The sequence below is a fragment of the Electrona antarctica genome (assembly GCF_951216825.1).
Source record: "Electrona antarctica genome assembly, chromosome: 4".
Lineage (NCBI taxonomy): Eukaryota > Metazoa > Chordata > Actinopteri > Myctophiformes > Myctophidae > Electrona > Electrona antarctica.
In genome coordinates this window covers 4032147-4050535 of record NC_136809.1, presented here as the reverse complement: position 1 = coordinate 4050535, position 18389 = coordinate 4032147, and the positions used below count along the sequence as shown (strand labels likewise).

The following is an 18389-nucleotide window of genomic DNA, read 5'->3' as shown; positions in this document are numbered from 1 at the left end:
CGATTGACAGCCCTATTATTATATAAGACAGAGGCAACAATTGTGCAAATAGCCAATCCACAAGTTCACAACGACCTTGGACATCTGCTATTTCACAACATTTATCTGTGGAACCATTCTGTTGCTTGTCTGGGTGGGGGGGTCCCCACTTCAAATATGATTACTTTGGCGGGTCACAGCCTGAAAAGCCTCCTAAAATTGCTAGCCTACCACCTTGATATTACCAAAAAAAAATTGTAACTTGTTGCCTTATCTAACTATTCATTGATTCACTCCCAAAATCCATTTGGCCAAAAAAAAAAAATCACACCTGTGAAGTGTGGGGCGCTCACTTCGCATTCTCTCATGTTGGGCTAGTTTGTGTCAAGGTGATGTATGTTTGCTCAGCAGTTGCTGATGTCTGCTCAGGAGGTTTGAGTGTTTACTCAGACCGAAAACAAATTAGAGGGAACATTGCCGCGCACCAACCTCTGCAGGGACACCCCTTATATTAAACACACATCTATACGGAAGCTGCTGGTTATTATTCATATTGAATCAATTCTTCAATTGCATTGATTGAATATAAGGGGGGTCCCTGCGGAGGTTGGTGCGGTGGTCCGTGGCAATGTTCCCTCTAATTTGTTTTCGCTCTGTTAAATCAAGCTACAGACAACACATTCCAAATAACCTCCATTTCCTCTAATGACTTGATAGTCACCAATGTTTCGTTCCATTTTGTACTAGGCTACACTTACCTGGACAGATCCTGTTGTTGTTTACACACACACACACATAAACAGACACAGATATATACATTTCAGATAATAGCACAATTCTGAAGATTGTAATCAGCTGGTTATTAATTGATTTGAATCAATTCTTGTTTAATGTTTTTTTATGGCTTCCGCCTTTATTTTATATTATGGAGGGACAGACAGTAGGCTGACAGGAAATGGGGAGAGAGATGGGGGGGGGGGGGGGAAGACATGCAGTAAAGGCCGTCGGGATCGGAGGTCGAACCCGTGGCACACTGCCAGGCTGGATTACCAGCCAAGGTGCCTGGACCACTGAGCCACGGCCCAGGCTGGATTACCAGCCAAGGTGCCTGGACCACTGAGCCACGGCCCAGGCTGGATTACCAGCCAAGGTGCCTGGACCACTGAGCCACGGCCAAGGCTGGATTACCAGCCAAGGTGCCTGGACCACTGAGCCACGGCCCAGGCTGGATTACCAGCCAAGGTGCCTGGACCACTGAGCCACGGCCCAGGCTGCGGTGCAGTGTTTTTGACCTGAATAGATTTTTTTCTTTTTTGTTTCTTTTGTAACCATGTTGGGGTTGTACTTGACATGTGGTGTGGTGTTTTTTGCAGGTGAAGGCCGTGGAGCTCAGCCCTCACACGGACTACCAGCTGAAAGCCACGGTCCAGATGTTCTCCCTCCAGCAGGCCATCAGTGCGGTCAGCGGTCTCCACCGCTACAAGATAGGAGGGAAGCGCATGCAGGTCTCTCTGGTCACCGGGGGCAGCAACAACAAGTCCCTGGCACTGCTCAGGTACAGTGTATAAGTCAAGTCCCTGGCACTGCTCAGGTACAGTGTATAAGTCAAGTCCCTGGCACTGCTCAGGTACAGTGTATAAGTCAAGTCCCTGGCACTGCTCAGGTACAGTGTATAAGTCAAGTCCCTGCCACTGCTCAGGTACAGTGTATAAGTCAAGTCCCTGGCACTGCTCAGGTACAGTGTATAAGTCAAGTCCCTGGCACTGCTCAGGTACAGTGTATAAGTCAAGTCCCTGCCACTGCTCATGTACAGTGTATAAGTCAAGTCCCTGGCACTGCTCAGGTACAGTGTATAAGTAAAGTCCCTGGCACTGCTCAGGTACAGTGTATAAGTCAAGTCCCTGGCACTGCTCAGGTACAGTGTATAAGTCAAGTCCCTGGCACTGCTCAGGTACAGTGTATAAGTCAAGTCCCTGCCACTGCTCAGGTACAGTGTATAAGTCAAGTCCCTGGCACTGCTCAGGTACAGTGTATAAGTCAAGTCCCTGGCACTGCTCAGGTACAGTGTATAAGTCAAGTCCCTGCCACTGCTCAGGTACAGTGTATAAGTCAAGTCCCTGCCACTGCTCAGGTACAGTGTATAAGTCAAGTCCCTGCCACTGCTCAGGTACAGTGTATAATACACATGATGTTTGATTACGTCAGTCGTTCTCAAACTATTTCATGTCGAGGACCCAAAAATGATATGGAATTGGACGCGGACCCCCACCTGAAATATATTGTTCCAGGGACCCCCCCCCCCAGAAGCAAAGATTTGAGTTAAAAACGTTCGCTCCGAAAGAATATATATTGAAAGATTTGTGCCACATTTTCAGGATTTTTCAAAAATATTGAAGATCGTAGCTACGAGCTTGTAGTTCAATAGCTAAAGTATAACAATTTTAACATAATGCTTACGACACCAACATGGGTTCCCGTCCTGAATGGGTTAGCCCATTTTAGACCTGAGGACAATAAGTGCCTTCTAAATCCTGAACTAAGTTTTCTGAAAAAATTAAAAAAATGACAAACTGCTGTTGCTATATACTGTACTATATACTGTACATGATGAGGACTATAACCCCAAAGGGCTTCCCATCTTGAAAGGACATGCTTTGTTTCTATAGCACTGAGATTATCAGCATCCTTCAAGACGCACCTGCCCACTGCCTTCCTCTTTTCAAATTCACAGAGATCTACGAGAAGAAGTAAGCAATACGTCTTATCTTATATCGTTTTTGAAATGTGTACACTCAAAATTAATTTTCACGTCCACCGTCCCCTTCGCCACACTCCACCCCCCCGTGGCGGTGGCTCAGGGGTAGAGTGGCTGGATGGTAACGGCAAGGTCGCCAGTTCGAACCCTCAGAGTTTGTGTCGAAGTGTCCTTGAGCAAGACTCTGAACCCCTAATTGCTCCTGATGTGCTGGTTGGTGCCTTGCATGGTTTCCACCGCCGTCGTGTATGAATGTGTGTGTGACTGGGTGAATGTAATGCACAATCTCTGTAAAGCGCCTTGGATAAAGGCGCTATATAAATGCATTTACCGTTTACTCCAAGGTGTTCCCGCAAACTGGTAGTGGGCGACCTCTACAGGCTGCCGGAGGTGGTGGCGCTGCGGGACCAGGGAGGTTCCAGGCTGCTGTGTCTGCTCCCCAACAGCCACATGAGGCAGAGTCCCCTGGGGGGTTCCTCCCAGTCCCAGGAGGGCTCCTCTTCGGCCAGCGGCAGCCCGGTGGTCTTTGAGGAGCTGGAGTATCACGAGCCCATCTGCCGTCACCACTACACCCAGCAGGACTTCAGGTACGGGAAACAGAACATGTTAAAAGTAAAAAATATTTAGGACGACCGCTGAGCCGATTCTACTCTATGGCTCCGAGACATGGACACTTTCAAAGAAATTAGAGAAACTTACACCCGCCTTCTAATGAGAGCGCAAAATCTGTATTGGAAGAGCCACCCGCAGTCCCGCCCCCTTTCATGACGACGCCAGGCCCAGGAAATGAATCCCAATGCATTTTTCCCATAGACATTTCAAAAAGTATTTATTTAAAGACCTTTTAAGCGTCGTACGAAGCCAACTCGAGTCGTGACAAATCATGACAACAAACACAATATTTTGGACCAAACAAATAATTACAAAGAAGAAAAACAAGTGTTGTAACCTGCCGTTTTTTTCTAATTCTTTGTTCGGCCCAAAACATTGTGTTTATTGTCATGATTTGTCACGACAAGAGTTGACTTTGTCCGCGGCGTAAATGTCTTTAAATAAATACTTTTTGAAAAGTCTGAGGAAAATGAACAGGGATTTTCCGGGTCTGGAAAGGGGGCGGGACTGCTCTATAAGATCCCATTGGTAGTGAATGATGTCTCTGTTTGTCCCCCTGCAGTGAGGCTGACTTTGACCCCGACTCCTATAAGATCCCATTCGTGGTGATGTCTCTGAGTGCCTTGGCCTCTCAGGTCCACAGTCTGCTGCAGGCACACGATGGCACCCTGCCTCTGCTTAGGTAAGAGTTCATTAACACACAGCCTCTCAGGTCCACAGTCTGCTGCAGGCACACGACGGCACCCTGCCTCTGCTTAGGTAAGAGTTCATTAACACACAGCCTCTCAGGTCCACAGTCTGCTGCAGGCACACGACGGCACCCTGCCTCTGCTTAGGTAAGAGTTCATTAACACACAGCCTCTCAGGTCCACAGTCTGCTGCAGGCACACGATGGCACCCTGCCTCTGCTTAGGTAAGAGTTCATTAACACACAGCCTCTCAGGTCCACAGTCTGCTGCAGGCACACGATGGCACCCTGCCTCTGCTTAGGTAAGAGTTCATTAACACACAGCCTCTCAGGTCCACAGTCTGCTGCAGGCACACGATGGCACCCTGCCTCTGCTTAGGTAAGAGTTCATTAACACACAGCCTCTCAGGTCCACAGTCTGCTGCAGGCACACGACGGCACCCTGCCTCTGCTTAGGTAAGAGTTCATTAACACACAGCCTCTCAGGTCCACAGTCTGCTGCAGGCACACGACGGCACCCTGCCTCTGCTTAGGTAAGAGTTCATTAACACACAGCCTGAGTTTACATAATATAGTGACTGTAAGAGCTAGATGTTAAAGGAGAATTCCATGCTAGAAGGCTTTCTTACCTTTTATTTGTAGTTGTTACGTCCAGGTGTTATTTGTAGTTGTTACGTCCCCACCAAAGAGCTCCAGGTGTTATTTTGTGCAAAAGTGCATTATTGGCTATTTCCCCTAATATAAGCCCTCAATGGGGGTTGGGTTTTTGTGATTTTTGAGTGATGGAAATAAGCAAATGAGCACAACGCCCCATTCAATTCAGTTAATTGAGGGCATATATTAGGGAGAGATGGCCGGTCCTGCCTCTGAGATGCACCAGACTGGCCTGCCATAGGCTAGAGGCCTCTGAGACGCACCAGACTGGCCTGCTATAGGCTAGAGGCTTCTGAGATGCACCAGACTGGCCTCCCATAGGCTAGAGGCCTCTGAGATGCCCCAGACTGGCCTCCCATAGGCTAGGCTTCTGAGATGCACCAGACTGGCCTGCCATAGGCTAGAGGCTGCCTTTGAGATGCACCAGACTGGCCTGCCATAGGCTAGAGGCCTCTGAGATGCACCAGACTGGCCTCCCATAGGCTAGAGGCCTCTGAGATGCACCAGACTGGCCTGCCATAGGCTAGAGGCCTCTGAGATGCACCAGACTGGCCTGCCATAGGCTAGAGGCCTCTGAGATGCACCAGACTGGCCTGCTATAGGCTAGAGGTGCGGTTGGAACTCCCTTCTGCTGAATAATACTGTGTTGTGTTGACTTTCCTTCCCCTCAGCTTTCCTGAGTGCTACGCGGCCAAGTTCCCCCCCCTCCAGCTGGGAGACGAGACAGTGGACGGTGGCGTTCCCCTGGAGCACCTGATCACCTGCCTCCCCAGCATCACCATCGTCACGGCCCAGAACGGCTTCAAGGTCATCAAGTGGATGCACAGCAAGCCGCCAGCGCTGAACCCAGGTGAGATACAGTGTTGATTTCATCGACTAAAAGTAAGACGAAATTGGACAAGAGATCCTGTATAAGTAATTTTGCACTTGGTTGCATACTGAAAATAGCGGATCTACAAGTTCACAACGCGTTAGATCTGCTATTTTCAATAGATTTTGTACAGTTTGAACTTGTGAAATGGGACATTCTGCAATATAAGTACTTTTACTTTTAGCACTTTAAGTACATTTTGATCCCGATACTTTTGTACTTTTAGTCAAGCACATTTTCAATTCCGTATTTTTACTTGTAACGGAGTAGTTCTAAATTGCAGTATTGGTACTTTTACCTAAGAAACAATTGAGTACTTTTTCCACCACTGGTCTCTCTCCTCCAGAACCATGGATCCAGTAGGAAACCCTCATTCAGTTCTGTCTATCTCTCTCCTTCAGAACCATGGATCCAGTAGGAAACCCTCATTCAGTTCTGTCTATCTCTGTCCTCCAGAACCATGGATCCAGTAGGAAACCCTCATTCAGTTCTGTCTATCTCTGTCCTTCAGAACCATGGATCCAGTAGGAAACCCTCATTCAGTTCTGTCTATCTCTCTCCTTCAGAACCATGGATCCAGTAGGAAACCCTCATTCAGTTCTGTCTATCTCTGTCCTCCAGAACCATGGATCCAGTAGGAAACCCTCATTCAGTTCTGTCTATCTCTCTCCTCCAGAACCATGGATCCAGTAGGAAACCCTCATTCAGTTCTGTCTATCTCTCTCCTCCAGAACCATGGATCCAGTAGGAAACCCTCATTCAGTTCTGTCTATCTCTCTCCTTCAGAACCATGGATCCAGTAGGAAACCCTCATTCAGTTCTGTCTATCTCTGTCCTTCAGAACCATGGATCCAGTAGGAAACCCTCATTCAGTTCTGTCTATCTCTCTCCTTCAGAACCATGGATCCAGTAGGAAACCCTCATTCAGTTCTGTCTATCTCTGTCCTTCAGAACCATGGATCCAGTAGGAAACCCTCATTCAGTTCTGTCTATCTCTGTCCTCCAGAACCATGGATCCAGTAGGAAACCCTCATTCAGTTCTGTCTATCTCTCTCCTCCAGAACCATGGATCCAGTAGGAAACCCTCATTCAGTTCTGTCTATCTCTGTCCTTCAGAACCATGGATCCAGTAGGAAACCCTCATTCAGTTCTGTCTATCTCTGTCCTTCAGAACCATGGATCCAGTAGGAAACCCTCATTCAGTTCTGTCTATCTCTGTCCTTCAGAACCATGGATCCAGTAGGAAACCCTCATTCAGTTCTGTCTATCTCGGTCCTTCAGAACCGTGGTAAATGGTAAATGGTGCATTTATATAGCGCCTTTATCCAATGTGCTTTACAGAGATTGTGCATTACATTCACACACACATTCACACACACCGATGGCGGAGAAAACCATGCAAGGCACCAACCTGCACATCAGGAGCAATTAGGGGTTCAGAGTCTTGCTCAAGGACACTTCGACACTAACTCTGGGGGAGCCCACAGGGTTCGAACTGGCAACCTTACGGTTACCATCCAGCCGCTCTACCCCTGAGCCACCGCCGCCCCAGTAGGAATTTCCTACTCGATCCAGTAGGAAACCCTCATTCAGTTCTGTATCTCTTATCCTCCAGAACCATGGATCCAGTAGGGAACCCTCAGCTCATTCAGTTCTGTATCTCTTATCCTCCAGAACCATGGATCCAGTAGGGAACCCTCAGCTCATTCAGTTCTGTATATCTTATCCTCCAGAACCATGGATCCAGTGGGGAACCCTCAGCTCATTGAGTTCTGTATCTCTTATCCTCCAGAACCATGGATCCAGTAGGGAACCCTCAGCTCATTCAGTTCTGTATCTCTTATCCTCCAGAACCATGGATCCAGTGGGGAACCCTCAGCTCATTGAGTTCTGTATCTCTTATCCTCCAGAACCATGGATCCAGTAGGGAACCCTCAGCTCATTCAGTTCTGTATCTCTTATCCTCCAGAACCATGGATCCAGTAGGGAACCCTCCGCTCATTCAGTTCTGTATCTCTTATCCTCCAGAACCATGGATCCAGTAGGGAACCCTCAGCTCATTGAGTTCTGTATCTCTTATCCTCCAGAACCATGGATCCAGTAGGGAACCCTCAGCTCATTCAGTTCTGTATCTCTTATCCTCCAGAACCATGGATCCAGTAGGGAACCCTCAGCTCATTCAGTTCTCTATCTCTTATCCTCCAGAACCATGGATCCAGTAGGAAACCCTCCTCATTCAGTTCTGTATCTCTTATCCTCCAGAACCATGGATCCAGTAGGGAACCCTCAGCTCATTCAGTTCTGTATCTCTTATCCTCCAGAGCCATGGATCCAGCGCTGTAAGAGCCCGGTGGGGAACCCTCAGCTGATCCAGTTCAGCAGGGAGATCATCGACCTGCTGAAGAGCCGTCCGTCCTGCATCATGCCCATCCAGAAGTTCATCCCCTCCTACCACCACCACTTCGCCAAGCAGTGCCGAGTGTCCGACTACGGCTACTCCAAGCTCATCGAGCTGCTGGAGGCCGTGCCGCACGTTCTGCAGGTACGGTACAATCTGTCCGTTGAGCTGCTGGAGGCCGTGCCACACGTTCTGCAGGTACGGTACAATCTGTCCGTTGAGCTGCTGGAGGCCGTGCCACACGTTCTGCAGGTACGGTACAATCTGTCCGTTGATGAAACCCACATATGCCCTTACTAGGGCTGACCTCGATTAGTCTAATAGTCGACTAATCGATCGGAACGGGTCTCAGTCGACTGACAACCTCTCAGTCGATGTTCACCAAAAAAAACAAAAAAAAAAAACAGTCGGGACGATTTTTTTCTTTTGGGCCGGGTGGAAAACCCCTCCGTTATAATGTCATGCTCCCAGTCCCCGCACCGCAGCATCGGGGAACACTCTGGCAGCCAGAGTAAAGGCTGGGAGGGACCGAGCCGAGGGAGGCTACTGTACTGTAGCCTACATGTTGTTTATGCTCCGGAGTCCAGACCCATGCAGTTTAATAATATACAGTCACAACAGAATGCACACTGCTGTCTCGTGTCTCATCACAATCCCAATGCGCCACCCGTGAAGTCGGGGGGAAAATAAAAAACAGGCTGCTAGTGTTAGTGTAGGGTCGGGGATCGTTAGCTTAGCGCGTAGCTAGTGCTACTGATTCAACCCACTGATTGAACTTAATCTCCGCCTGTAATCTAGGTTATTTTTTTATTGACAACGTGAACGAACCCCGACACCAGCGCTGCAAAAATAGACAGATCTACAAGCTCTCAACGCGTAGCGAACGGCGCTGCAAAAACAGGCAGGACGCGATGCCTTGAGAGCTTGTGGATCAGCCTCCCCGACGGTGCGGGGAGGCAAGAGTTCTCCGGGGAGGAGGAGAAGTTACCAGGGCAGGCTACATGTTGCTGCGGCTAACAACACTGTCACCAGCCAGTGGTTGTGATGTTAGCTTGGCTTCATGGCTTGCAGCTGCTTGTCCGTTCCAACTTCACTTCATCTCCACCTGTAACTTATTTTTTATTGTGTTACCCTGGCTGCGCAGCTGCGCTGCAAAAATAGACGGATCTACAAGCTCTCAACGCGTAGCGAACGGCGCTGCAAAAACAGGCAGGACGCGGCGCCTTGAGAGCTTATCGCCCAACCTTAATGCAAATGTGTTTTTTTTTGGGGGGGGTGCAGGGGGGTGTTCAGTCGACTATCAGTCGACTAACAGCAAATTTATTCATATTAATTTCGACTATACAAATCCTTAGTCGGGGACAGCCCTAGCCCTTACTGAGCTGCATTCCCCCCATCAAACTAAATGTTTGGTCAACAACCATATAATGCATTTCCTTTGGAAATTGGCATTGGAGTGGCCATTAAACACAGACACAAGACAAACGCAAGACAGGTGTCTTGAATGTGTGAATGCAGCCCAGTAAGGGCATATGTCGACCCCACCCGCTCACCTCCGCCCCACCCCCTCCTGGTGCTGCGGCCATCTTGGAAACTAAACGCAGAAGGGTGGGGCCGAGAGGCCCGTATTTCCTCCACTCTTTTACACCCTGTAAAACAAGCTTGACGTTCTGATTTTATTTACCACTGACCCAACTTTGTTGTCCTCCAGATCCTGGGCATGGGCACCAAGCGCCTGTTGACCCTGACGCACCGTGCCCAGGTCAAGCGCTTCACGCAGGATCTGCTCAAACTGCTCAAGTTCCAAGCCAGCAAGCAAGTGGCCATTAAGGACTTCATGCAGGCGTACCATTGGTCAGTACACACAGGCTCGTACTGTAGTTTAGCATTCCCTCAGTGTGCTTTGTTTTGAAATGGATATCTTTCTTCGTCCATTTTGTTTTTTTAAAGCTCCAATTATTAACTATTTTTTATTAACTGTTGGATGATCTTTCTTGCGTATTGGACTAGAAGCTCTTCACGGGTTGCTGTGTGAATGTGGGACATGAGGACGCTCCGGTCGACTGTTCGCCGCTTCACCTCCCAATGTATGAATGAATGCATTTGTAAAGCGCTTTGAGCACTTGTAAAAGCGCTATAAAAATGCAATTCATTATTAATGCATGCATAGCGTACCACACTGCAAGCCAAGCCAGCCACTGCCTGCAAGGCTGATTAGAATTGAAAACAATCATGGATTCCTCATCGGGTCTTTAAAAACTCAGAAATAATCGGATCTCGGAACAAATTGGGTCCATAAAGAAAAAGTCTGAACGGCTCCGAATCGATCCAAATTGTCACGGGTGCGCTCGGTGCCGCCATTTGTAAGAAATGTCTGGTTTGGGACCATTTCTTTGGACCCGTGAAGACTTAAGAGCTCTGTATTGGACTGCTTCAGCATCGTGGGGTTTCTCCCCTTTTGTACCAGGTGTTTCTCCAGGGACTGGAGGGTGATCGACTATGGAATATGTGACCTGCTGGACCTCCTGGCCGAGATCCCTGACACCACCATCACCATAACGCACCAGGACACAGACACGGTCATCTCCGTGCCCAAGAGAGGTGAGAATCACTGTAACGCACCAGGACACAGAGGTGAGAATCACTGTAACACACCAGGACACAGACACGGTCATCTCCGTGCCCAAGAGAGGCCAGGAGAACGCTCGGTCCTCAGGAAACCGGAGGGCAACACTGATGCGTGTTTGTGATTTTGTACTAAAATAACCGAATAAACTATTTGTTGGTAGTTGGATTTTTTTAGAAGCTTAATATTTACGAGACATCACACACACTATTATGTCGAAACAACATCTGGTCAGAGTTTTGTCGACAGCCAATTACATATATTTTTGGGCGTCTGACAGAAACATGAGGTTTTTAACCCATTCTGGGCTGGAACCCCTTTTGGTGTTTTAACTAAGCATTATGTTATACTTTAGCTATTGAAAAATAGCAGATCTACAAGCTCATAGCGCGCCACTCGGTGGCGCGCTATGAGCTTGTAGGTCTGCTATTTTTGAAAAATCGTAAAAATGCGGCACAAATCTTTGAATATATATTCTTTCAGAGCGAACTTTTTTTTTTTTTTTTCGACGTCGGGCCTAAATGGGCTAAGAAAACTGTCAGGATTTAGAAGACATTTGTATGGTCAGGTCTAAATCAGGTCTGTTCCCTCCCTGTGTGTCCGTCCGTCCGTCTGTTCCCTCCCTGTGTGTCCGTCCGTCCGTCTGTTCCCTCCCTGTGCGTGTGTCCGTCCGTCTGTTCCCTCCCTGTGCGTGTGTCCGTCCGTCTGTTCCCTCCCTGTGTGTCCGTCCGTCCGTCTGTCCGGCCCCTCAGAGCGTACCGTGGACGAGATGGAGCGCACCAAGCAGTTTGGCAAGGAGGTGGTGGACCTGCTGCGCCACCAGCCCCACTGCCGCATGCCCTTCAGCAAGCTGATCCCCACCTACCACCACCACTTTGGACGGCAGTGCAAGCTGTCCTACTACGGCTTCAACAAGCTCATAGAGCTGTTCGAGGCCATCCCCGACGTACTGATGGTGAGTTGTTGTTGTTGTTGTTGAGGGGAACGCAAATATCTGCTAGTGTTGTACAAATGTTTGACTGTCTGGTGGGTAGCAAGGTTGCCTGTTCGAACCTGGGCTCACCAGAGTTAGTGTCGAAGTGTCCTTGAGCAAGACACTGAACCCCGAATAGAGCACCGAAGTCCTGACGTCACTGTCGGTAGAGGGCACCAGTCCACAGGTTTGTGTACTTTTTATTTGCATTGTAATCTCCATGGGGGGATTTTAGATCGCCTCATATAATAACTGTTTGAAAAATAAACCGATCATCCCGGCCTTTTCACGGATATGAAGCATCGACTGAAGGTGGAAATGTACAAATATACCCAAAGAGTAACACTATAAGCGTTAAACGAGTCAAACAACCCAGAGACTACATTTCCGGGTAGGCAGGGTGGCTGCATCTGCCCGTCACACAACATAAACTGACATGTTAATTAAGTTTCTAATATCTCTCAGGTTCTAGAGTGTATATTAGACTGATGTGTTCCTAATATCTCTCAGGTTCTGGAGTGTATATTGGACTGATGTGTTCCTAATATCTCTCAGGTTCTGGAGTGTATATTGGACTGATGTGTTCCTAATATCTCTCAGGTTCTGGAGTGCGGTGAGGAGAAGGTTCTGACCCTGACGGAAGTGGAGCGTATTAAGGCGCTGGCGGCCCAGCTGGTGAAGCTGCTGCGATCCCAGAGGAACTCCAGCCTCCCGGTGACTCAGCTGCTCAGCGAGTACAGCAAGACCTTCGGCTACGGCCTGCGCCTGCAGGACTACGACGCCAGCTCTCTGCCCGCTCTGATGGGCAAACTGTGCCATGTTGTCAAGGTAAGACCTACCTACGATGCCAGCTCTCTGCCTGCTCTGATGGGCAAACTGTGCCATGTTGTCAAGGTAAGACCTACGATGCCAGCTCTCTGCCCGCTCTGATGGGCAAACTGTGCCATGTTGTCAAGGTAAGACCTACGATGCCAGCTCTCTGCCCGCTCTGATGGCCAAACTGTGCCATGTTGTCAAGGTAAGACCTACGATGCTAGCTCTCTGCCCGCTCTGATGGCCAAACTGTGCCAAGTTGTCAAGGTAAGACCTACGATGCTAGCTCTCTGCCCGCTCTGATGGCCAAACTGTGCCATGTTGTCAAGGTAAGACCTACGATGCCAGCTCTCTGCCCGCTCTGATGGCCAAACTGTGCCATGTTGTCAAGGTAAGACCTACGATGCCAGCTCTCTGCCCGCTCTGATGGCCAAACTGTGCCATGTTGTCAAGGTAAGACCTACGATGCTAGCTCTCTGCCCGCTCTGATGGCCAAACTGTGCCAAGTTGTCAAGGTAAGACCTACGATGCTAGCTCTCTGCCCGCTCTGATGGCCAAACTGTGCCATGTTGTCAAGGTAAGACCTACGACGTGAGCTCTCTGCCCGCTCTGATGGCCAAACTGTGCCATGTTGTCAAGGTAAGACCTACGACGTGAGCTCTCTGCCCGCTCTGATGGCCAAACTGTGCCATGTTGTCAAGGTAAGACCTACGATGCCAGCTCTCTGCCCGCTCTGATGGCCAAACTGTGCCATGTTGTCAAGGTAAGACCTACGATGCCAGCTCTCTGCCCGCTCTGATGGCCAAACTGTCCCATGTTGTCAAGGTAAGACCTACGACGCCAGCTCTCTGCCCGCTCTGATGGCCAAACTGTGCCAAGTTGTCAAGGTAAGACCTACGACGTCAGCTCTCTGCCCGCTCTGATGGCCAAACTGTGCCAAGTTGTCAAGGTAAGACCTACCTACGATGCCAGCTCTCTGCCCGCTCTGATGGCCAAACTGTGCCAAGTTGTCAAGGTAAGACCTACGATGCCAGCTCTCTGCCCGCTCTGATGGGCAAACTGTGCCAAGTTGTCATGGTAAAGGCCTGTCTGATTTGGGAGAGTTGAGGGACATATGTTTGCATTTCCATTTCAGATATTATTTTAACTGCTTTTTAAAAATCTTTTGTTGCACAACAGCTCGGAAGATATTGACAATGGCTTTCTAAATGCCCCCTAGTGGCTTCTCAAAGCATAACATCATTTGTATTTAATTTAAAACTGGACCTATGCTCGCATATAATGCCATGTCCAAATCTGCCATGTCCAAACTATTCGTATTGTTATCAGGCTAGACAATACATTTAAATGTATGTATAGCATCATACCTCTAACCTCACACTACATTAATATATACTATATTATTTCACATTGCCTCCCTATTGAGACGGCAGCAATAAAAGGAGAGTAAGTTGAAGTAATAAACAAACATCCAAACAAATGATTAAGACAACGAATGGGAAAAGAATAGGGAGAGGAGGGGGGGATCAAATCAAACTTTATTTATATAGCACATTTAAAACAACAGAAGCTGACCAAAGTGTGAACTGAGTGGTGCAAGGTCTTATATAGCCTGATCAGCTGTGGTCTGACGTAATGTCCTACGTCAGTGACCATAGTAACCATGCTCATTTTTTAGTGACCATATCAAATCAAATCAAATCAAATCAAACTTTATTTATATAGCACATTTCCAACGACCGAGGTCGAACCAAAGTGCTTCACAATACATCACAGAGCATAAGAACATACATCGAGAGTAATACAAGAATAAAAGGAAAGTAAAGCATTATATAAAAATCACACCCGTGTGAACTGAGTGGTGTAAGGTTTTATATAGCATGATCAGCTGTGGTCTGACGTAATGTCTGACGTAATGAAATAAGGTAAGGTATTATGTAGCCTGATCAGCTCTGATCTGACGTAATGAAATCACACCTGGATGTGATTTCACAACTGGCTTTTTTTGCGCAGAGAAAATGACCACGGTTGCTACGGTCATCCAGTTCACCCGGGTGTGATTTAATTACGTCAGAAATTATTTTGAACATAGCAACCATGGTCATTTTTTTATGCACACAAAAGCCAGTTGTAGGAGTGGTTTACACCACTCAAAAATGAGCATGGTTATGGGTCATACTTTAGATTTGATTTTATCCCATGGGCTCTCCGTTTCTGTCAGTGACATCTGCTCTTCATTTAAGGTATCTGATCACTTCCCAATTTTATTTTCCGTCTCAGTCCCATGCTTGCCACTCAAACCTAGTGCCCCTGCTCGCCGTCAGCGTGCCATAACCTCTACAACGGCCTCCCAGTTTTCCCTCACTTTCAATAACTCCCCTCCCTATCCCTCCGACAGTATTCTCAGCGCTGAGGAACTCTACCGCCTCTTCGATACCTCATGCTCCACAACACTGGATACCGTTTCTCCTTTTAAATTAATATCTAAAAGCACCAAAGCACTTTCGGAGCCGTGGCTCAATAGCTCCACTCACTCTCTCAGATGCGCCTGCCGGCGCGCTGAGAGAAAATGGAAGAAAGATAGACTTTGCATTTCTGCCGACATCCTACGTGGCCTGATCAGCTCTGATCTGACGTAATGAAATCACACCTGGATGTGATTTCACAACTGGCTTTTTTTGCGCAGAGAAAATGACCACGGTTGCTACGGTCATCCAGTTCACCCGGGTGTGATTTAATTACGTCAGAAATTATTTTGAACATAGCAACCATGGTCATTTTTTTATGCACACAAAAGCCAGTTGTAGGAGTGGTTTACACCACTCAATAGGAGTGGTTTACACCACTCAAAAAGCCAGTTGTAGGAGTGGTTTACACCACTCAAAAATATGTCAGAACAGAACAATAAATTAAATGGGAACATAGTGCATAGGTAGGTTATAAAGGCCACGGTAAACTTAATTTAATTATGAAACGCGATTGAGAAGAAATGAGTCTTTAGCAAGGATTTAAAAGTCGTCAAAGACCGAGCTGAGCGAACATGAAATGGCAGGGCATTCCAGAGAGTGGGTCCGGCCACAGCAAAAGCGCGGTCTCCTTTGGTCCTGAAGTGTGTATCCGGCACAGTCACGAGAGACTGGTTAGCCGATCTCAGGGCTCTTGTTGGGACATATGGAGTGATCAATTCCGCCAAATATGGAGGGGACAGGTCATTTTGGGCTTTAAAAACAAACGTTAAAATCTTAAAATCAATCCTAAAACGGACAGGGAGCCAGTGGAGGGAGGCGAGGACTGGGGAGATATGATCACGCCTATTTGTGCCAGTGAGGAGGCGAGCGGCGGCGTTCTGTACGAGCTGTAGACGTCTGATTGCTGACAGGTCGATGCCTGCATAAAGAGCATTGCAATAGTCGAGTCTAGATGATATGAATGCGTGAATGACTCTCTCCAGGTCAGTACGGGGCAGATAGGTCTTTACCCTAGCCAGAAGCCTTAATTGAAAGAAACTGGCCTTGACCACAGAACTGATGTGTTTATCGAATTTTAGATTACTGTCAAACGTGACACCAAGACTTTTAACTGAGGACCGGATATTGGCACTGAGGGGACCGAGAGGGGTGATGGGAGAGCTTGGGTCGTGATTGAAAATGATAACTTCGGTCTTGGTTTCATTCAGAGTGAGGAAGTTTGTGTTCATCCACGATTTAATGTCGGAGAGACACATCAATAGCGGCTGAGCGGGGTCAGTGCTGTCCATATTCAGAGGAAGATAGAGCTGAACATCATCTGCATAAAAATGAAATGATACATTATGTTTTTTAATGAGTGAGCCTAGAGGGAGCATATAGAGCAGGAAGAGGATGGGGCCAAGGATGGAACCCTGAGGGACGCCACAGGTTAGAGGGGCCACACTGGAGTGGAATGCGCCTAGCCCAACCTTAAAACAGCGGTCGGTTAGATAAGACCTGAACCATTCCAAGGCAGTGCCAGAAATACCGACATGGTGCTCCAGTCTGGACAGCAAGATCCGATGATCCACTGTATCGAATGCAGCAGTCAGATCCAGGAGCACCAGGGCTACCGGGCTGCCTGTATCTGTAATTTGGCGAATGTCATTGAGAACTCTGAGGAAAGCGGTTTCGATGCTATGTCCAGGTCTAAAGCCGGACTGAAATGTATCATAGATGCCATGAGTGGTGAGAAAGGATTGCACTTGGGAGTAGACTACCTTTTCCAGGGCCTTGGATAAAAACGGAAGTTGTGAAATTGGCCTGAAATTGGAAAGGGAGGAAGGGTCTAAGTTTACCTTTTTTAGGAGAGGCTGCACCATAGCTTGTTTGAAGGCGGCCGGGACGGAGCCGGTGCTAAGGCAGGTGTTGAGAAGCCGCAAGACACTCGGTCCAACGGAGTCTAACACATCCTTGAGGAGACTGGAGGGAATACTGTCGGAGGGACAATTTGTAGGGCGCAAGTGCGAGATAACATCAGAAAGTTGGGCTAAGGATACGGGCTCAAAATGGCTGAGTGTGGCAGTAGGAGGAGAGGGAAGGGGGGGGTGAAAAGGCAGTGGGGGTATGGGCTGACCTGAGGGTGGAAATTTTGGCAGTGAAGAAAGTGAGAAAGTCTTCGCAGAGGATGAGTGAAGGCACAACAGGGGAGGGCTCACGGGGATTGATGATAGAGTCGAGAACATTGAAAAGAATCTGCGGTTTATGGCTGTTTTTGGAGACCAGAGCGGAAATGTAATTGGACTTGGCCAGTTTGACCGCCTTCTGGTAATCAGAAAGATAGCCACGTAGGATGTCGGCAGAAATGCAAAGTCTATCTTTCTTCCATTTTCTCTCAGCGCGCCGGCAGGCGCATCTGAGAGAGTGAGTGGAGCTATTGAGCCACGGCTCCGAAAGTGCTTTGGTGCTTTTAGATATTAATTTAAAAGGAGAAACGGTATCCAGTGTTGTGGAGCATGAGGTATCGAAGAGGCGGTAGAGTTCCTCAGCGCTGAGAATACTGTCGGAGGGATAGGGAGGGGAGTTATTGAAAGTGAGGGAAAACTGGGAGGCCGTTGTAGAGGTTATGGCACGCTGACGGCGAGCAGGGGCACTAGGTTTGAGTGGCAAGCATGGGACTGAGACGGAAAATAAAATTGGGAAGTGATCAGATACCTTAAATGAAGAGCAGATGTCACTGACAGAAACGGAGAGCCCATGGGATAAAATCAAATCTAAAGTATGACCCATAACCATGCTCATTTTTTTGGGTACGAACACACACGGGTACTAACAGTTGTTGGAACCCGTGTGAACTGAGTGGTGCAAGGTCTTATATAGCCTGATCAGCTGTGGTCTGACGTAATGTCAGTGACCATAGTAACCATGCTCATTTTTTTTAAATCACACCCGTGTGAACTGAGTGACCATAGTAACCATGCTCATTTTTGAGTGGTGTAAACCACTCCTACGACTGGCTTTGTTAGTTTACGTGTCTGTCTGTCTGTCTCTCTGTTCGTACCAAAAAATGAGCATGGTTGCTACCGTCACCCAGTTCACCCGGGTGTGATTTCATTACGTCAGACATTACGTCAGATCAGAGCTGATCAGGCTATATAAGACCTTACACCACTCGGTTCACACGGGTGTGATTTTTTTTTTTGGTACGAACACACACGTACAAAGCCAGTTGTTGGAGTGGTTTGCACCACTCAAAAATCAATGGTACATCAAACATCAAACATCCCATGATTTTGTAACCCATTTTTCACCTGGTGCAAATTGCCTATAAACTGTAATCCCGGGCGCTACTCTCCCTCTCCCTCTGGGGAGAGGGAGAGGGAGCAGGAGAGGAAGGGGCCTGCTCCCTCTCCCTCTGGGGAGAGGGAGAGGGAGAGGCTCCCTCTCCCTCTCCCCAGAGGGAGAGGGAGCAGGCCCCTTCCTCTCCCTCTGGGGAGAGGGAGAGGGAGCAGGCCCCTTCCTCTCCCTCTGGGGAGAGGGAGAGGGAGCAGGCCTTCCTCTCCCTCTCCCCAG

The 18389-nt window shown here is 48.2% G+C and overlaps 1 protein-coding gene across 2 annotated transcripts in view; it reads left to right on the top strand.

Moving 5' to 3' along the window:
* Positions 1 to 18389, top strand: part of marf1 (meiosis regulator and mRNA stability factor 1) — a 56933-nt gene that overhangs the window by 23995 nt on the left and 14549 nt on the right. For both annotated transcript variants that reach the window (XM_079499643.1, XM_079499644.1), the window contains 10 exons: positions 1353 to 1534; positions 2646 to 2726; positions 3079 to 3321; positions 3909 to 4028; positions 5360 to 5538; positions 7881 to 8101; positions 9669 to 9811; positions 10425 to 10558; positions 11336 to 11538; positions 12157 to 12384. In XM_079499643.1, the coding sequence (XP_079355769.1) occupies positions 1353 to 1534; positions 2646 to 2726; positions 3079 to 3321; positions 3909 to 4028; positions 5360 to 5538; positions 7881 to 8101; positions 9669 to 9811; positions 10425 to 10558; positions 11336 to 11538; positions 12157 to 12384 (1734 nt within the window). The remainder of the gene's footprint in view (positions 1 to 1352; positions 1535 to 2645; positions 2727 to 3078; positions 3322 to 3908; positions 4029 to 5359; positions 5539 to 7880; positions 8102 to 9668; positions 9812 to 10424; positions 10559 to 11335; positions 11539 to 12156; positions 12385 to 18389) is intronic.